This window comes from Ochotona curzoniae, unplaced genomic scaffold (assembly GCF_017591425.1).
Source record: "Ochotona curzoniae isolate NIBS_2020 unplaced genomic scaffold, NIBS_Ocur_1.0 contig_2723, whole genome shotgun sequence".
NCBI classification, from domain to species: domain Eukaryota; kingdom Metazoa; phylum Chordata; class Mammalia; order Lagomorpha; family Ochotonidae; genus Ochotona; species Ochotona curzoniae.
Window position 1 is genome coordinate 1,800,968 of NW_024465573.1, and position 3,183 is coordinate 1,804,150.

At 39.6% G+C, this 3,183-nt stretch overlaps 1 protein-coding gene across 1 annotated transcript; it reads right to left on the reverse strand.

The window, feature by feature from the left end:
* Positions 1-1,813: 1,813 nt before the first annotated feature.
* LOC121154240 (olfactory receptor 145-like) lies at positions 1,814-2,746 on the reverse strand. The gene has a single exon (XM_040977193.1). The coding sequence runs from the start codon at positions 2,744-2,746 to the stop codon at positions 1,814-1,816; it is 933 nt and encodes a 310-aa protein (XP_040833127.1).
* Between the last annotated feature and the right edge of the window lie 437 nt (positions 2,747-3,183).

Consider the following 3,183-nt stretch of genomic DNA (forward strand, 5'->3'; position numbering starts at 1 on the left):
ATCAATTTTCATTGCAATGATCAGAAATGTGCAAATCAAAACCACATGGTGATATAACTCCGGTAAATAAGATGACTGCTGTCAGACAAAAGTATTAACAAGGAGGGAAAAAAACGCACCTACACAATTGGCACAATTGTAAATCAGTACGTCCATTAGGTGTAATAGTACAAAGTTTCACCCAAAACTGTAAAATATAGATATCATTTGAAAAGCATTCTCATTTCTGAGCATGTACCCACCCCACCAAAAAAAAAATGAAGAAGAAGCAATATGTAGTATGCTCATGTTCATCACTACTCACTTAACAACGAACTATAGAAGAAACTTAAATTTCCTGGTGGATGAATATATTTTTTATTTTTTAATGTGGTATAAATGATGGCGTTGTGATGTAGCAGGTTAAGCCACTGCCTTCAACACCGCCTCCCCAATGCGCACGAGTACTGGCTCCCAATACTACTCCCTACTAAGGTGGCTGAGAAAGCAGCAGAAGGTAGTTTTAGCATTTGGGCTCCTTACCAACTTGAGAGACCTTAATGGAAGTCAAGAATGTTGGCTTCAAAATAAATATATCTTAACAAAAACAAACAAGCAAACAAAAGAAACCTGGCTTCAACCTGATTGAATTTATTTGAAGATGAACTAGTATATGCCTAAGAAAGCAGTGGGAAAAGTCTGGAACACCTGAGACCCTGACACCCACCTGTGAGAAAGAGATGGAGTTACAGCCTCCTGGCTTTGTTCTGGCCTAGCCCCAATCATCCTGGCCATGTGGGGAATGAACAAGCAGATAGAAGAGCCCATTATCACACTCTCTCTGTTCTCTTGCTCTCTCTCTCTCTGTCTCTCTCTCTCTCTCTCTCTCTCTTTCTTTCTTTCTCTCTCCCTGCCAATCTTTCAAACACAATAAATCTTAAAAATACCATGCACAAAGAAGAACAACTTCAGCAAAACTGTCCATAGAAAGACAAATATGGAGAGATGTCACTGGCTAAAGATTCATGTTGATATTTGACAGTTTATATGAGAAGAAAAGTACATCTTAGAATGACTGGAATATGAGGCTCAATCACTAAAATTATATTGTATTTTTGTAACATGTTTCCTTTTATTGAATCTACATGACATCTCTGCAATGTTAGCCATGAAGGAAAAAAAAATCTCTTGTGGAGGGCAGGGCAGCTTTATTGACATCCCCTATGGAATCCTTAACACATATCCAAGGTTAGGAAAAATTAATATAGACAGAACTTCAAAACTAGACCCTGCATTACCCTTTCAAGGTTCATGTATATGTAAAAATCACTCAAATGTCCTGGATACCTGCACACCATCTGCTCCTTATTATATACAATCAGCCTCTGAAAGCAAAAACCATTCTGACTTAATCACCACTAGATCATTCATTCTTCACCTATTTGCGGAAAATTTAAAACAATGTAATATCAATGATTGTTAATCATTTGCTATAGAATTTTTAAAAAAAATGGATGTCCCAAAAAGCCACACTGGGACCCTAGGGTCCTATAAGTTAGTATCAGCTTTTTATCCTTAAAACATTATAGGCTTTAATAAAGAGCTGAAAAACAACAGAATAAGCTGTTCTCCATTTTTTCTCTGAAAGGATGAAACCCGATACTCCAGTTCCTTATGCTATTTCATTTGTGAGGGGATTTATGTACCTAAGAAATTTCCCTACTATTTAAATACTACAGATTTCTATGCTTAGATTTTAAAAAATATGTTCCTCTAAATTTAAGTATCACATGACATTAATGGAGATTGGCATCCATAATGAATAAAATTTTACTTAGGAGAGGATGTTTTTCTTCAAAGTTTTACTCAGTGCAGAATGGACATCTTTGTTCCTCAAACTGTAGATGAAAGGATTCAGCATTGGACCCACAATGGTATAAAAAATAGTGGCTACATTGTCTTGAGGTAGAGAGCCAGCAGGAGAGGGCTTAAGGTACATGAATGATGCAGACCCGAAGAAAAGACACACAGCAGTTATGTGGGAACTGCAGGTACTGAAGGCTTTGGATCGGCCGTGGGTAGAATGGATGTGGAGGATGCTGAAGAGGATCTGTCCATATGAAACAAGCAGAGTGACACTGGGCACCGTCACGTTGATGCCCACCACAATGAAAACCACCAGCTCATTGACGTAGGTGCTTGTGCAGGAAAGCTGGAGCAGCGGAGCTACATCACACACAAAATGGTTGATGACGTTGCCATCACAGAAAGTGAGTCTCAGCATGCTTCCAGTGTGGGCCATGGCACCAGCAAACCCCATTGCATATACCCACACTGTCAACACAAGGCAGATCTGAGGAGACATGGTGACGTTGTACAGCAGGGGCTTGCAGATGGCCACATAACGGTCATATGCCATTGATGTCAAGATGCAACACTCATCAATTACAAAGAAAGCAAAGAAAAAGAGCTGAATCATGCACTCAGCATAGGGGATGATATTCTCTTTCAAAAAGCTGATCAGCATTCTGGGTGTTATGACACAGGAGTAGCAGAGATCAATGGAGGAAAGGTTGAAGAGAAAGTAGTACATGGGAGTGTGCAGGTGAGAGTTCAGAACAATGAGAACAATCAAGCCCAGGTTCCCCACCACAGTCATGACATAGATGCCTAAGAACAGGAAGAAGAGGGGCAGCTGCAGCTCTGGCTGTTGTGTCAATCCCAGCAGGACAAACTCAGTCACAGAAGAGTCATTTTCTGAGGCCATTCTTCCCTCAAATGTAGTTGTCAAAGGGAAAAATATAGAAACATCAAAATTCAGGAACTCAAATTTCCCCACCAAACGACTTTAATGAATTTTGCTTACTTTCATTTTTCTGCGTTTTATCAAACTGAGAGACTTTTAAAGAGAATGGTTAAGAAAACTTAGAAAATTTCCAAGGGAAGGCAATTCACGAACTCTCTGACAACTTTTGACTTCAGATTATCTCCAGTCCATGTCTTCCCACTTCAAGATCCATGCTTGCCTAAGATGAAAGGTGTTGAGGCAGTCCAGTAACTCCTTGTCAGAATCACATGAGGTATAGAAGAAAATTACCAATGCAGGTACAATTAACCCTTACCTGTCTGCATCAGGAGAACATTGTTTATTCTCTCCACCTCTTCTCACAGGGTGACTGGCTTTGATGAATTTTACAGTTGAGT

Bases quoted from the DNA above. Each gene is read 5' to 3' on its own strand.
- LOC121154240 (XM_040977193.1), bottom strand. From the start codon at position 2,746: ATGGCCTCAGAAAATGACTCTTCTGTGACTGAGTTTGTCCTGCTGGGA.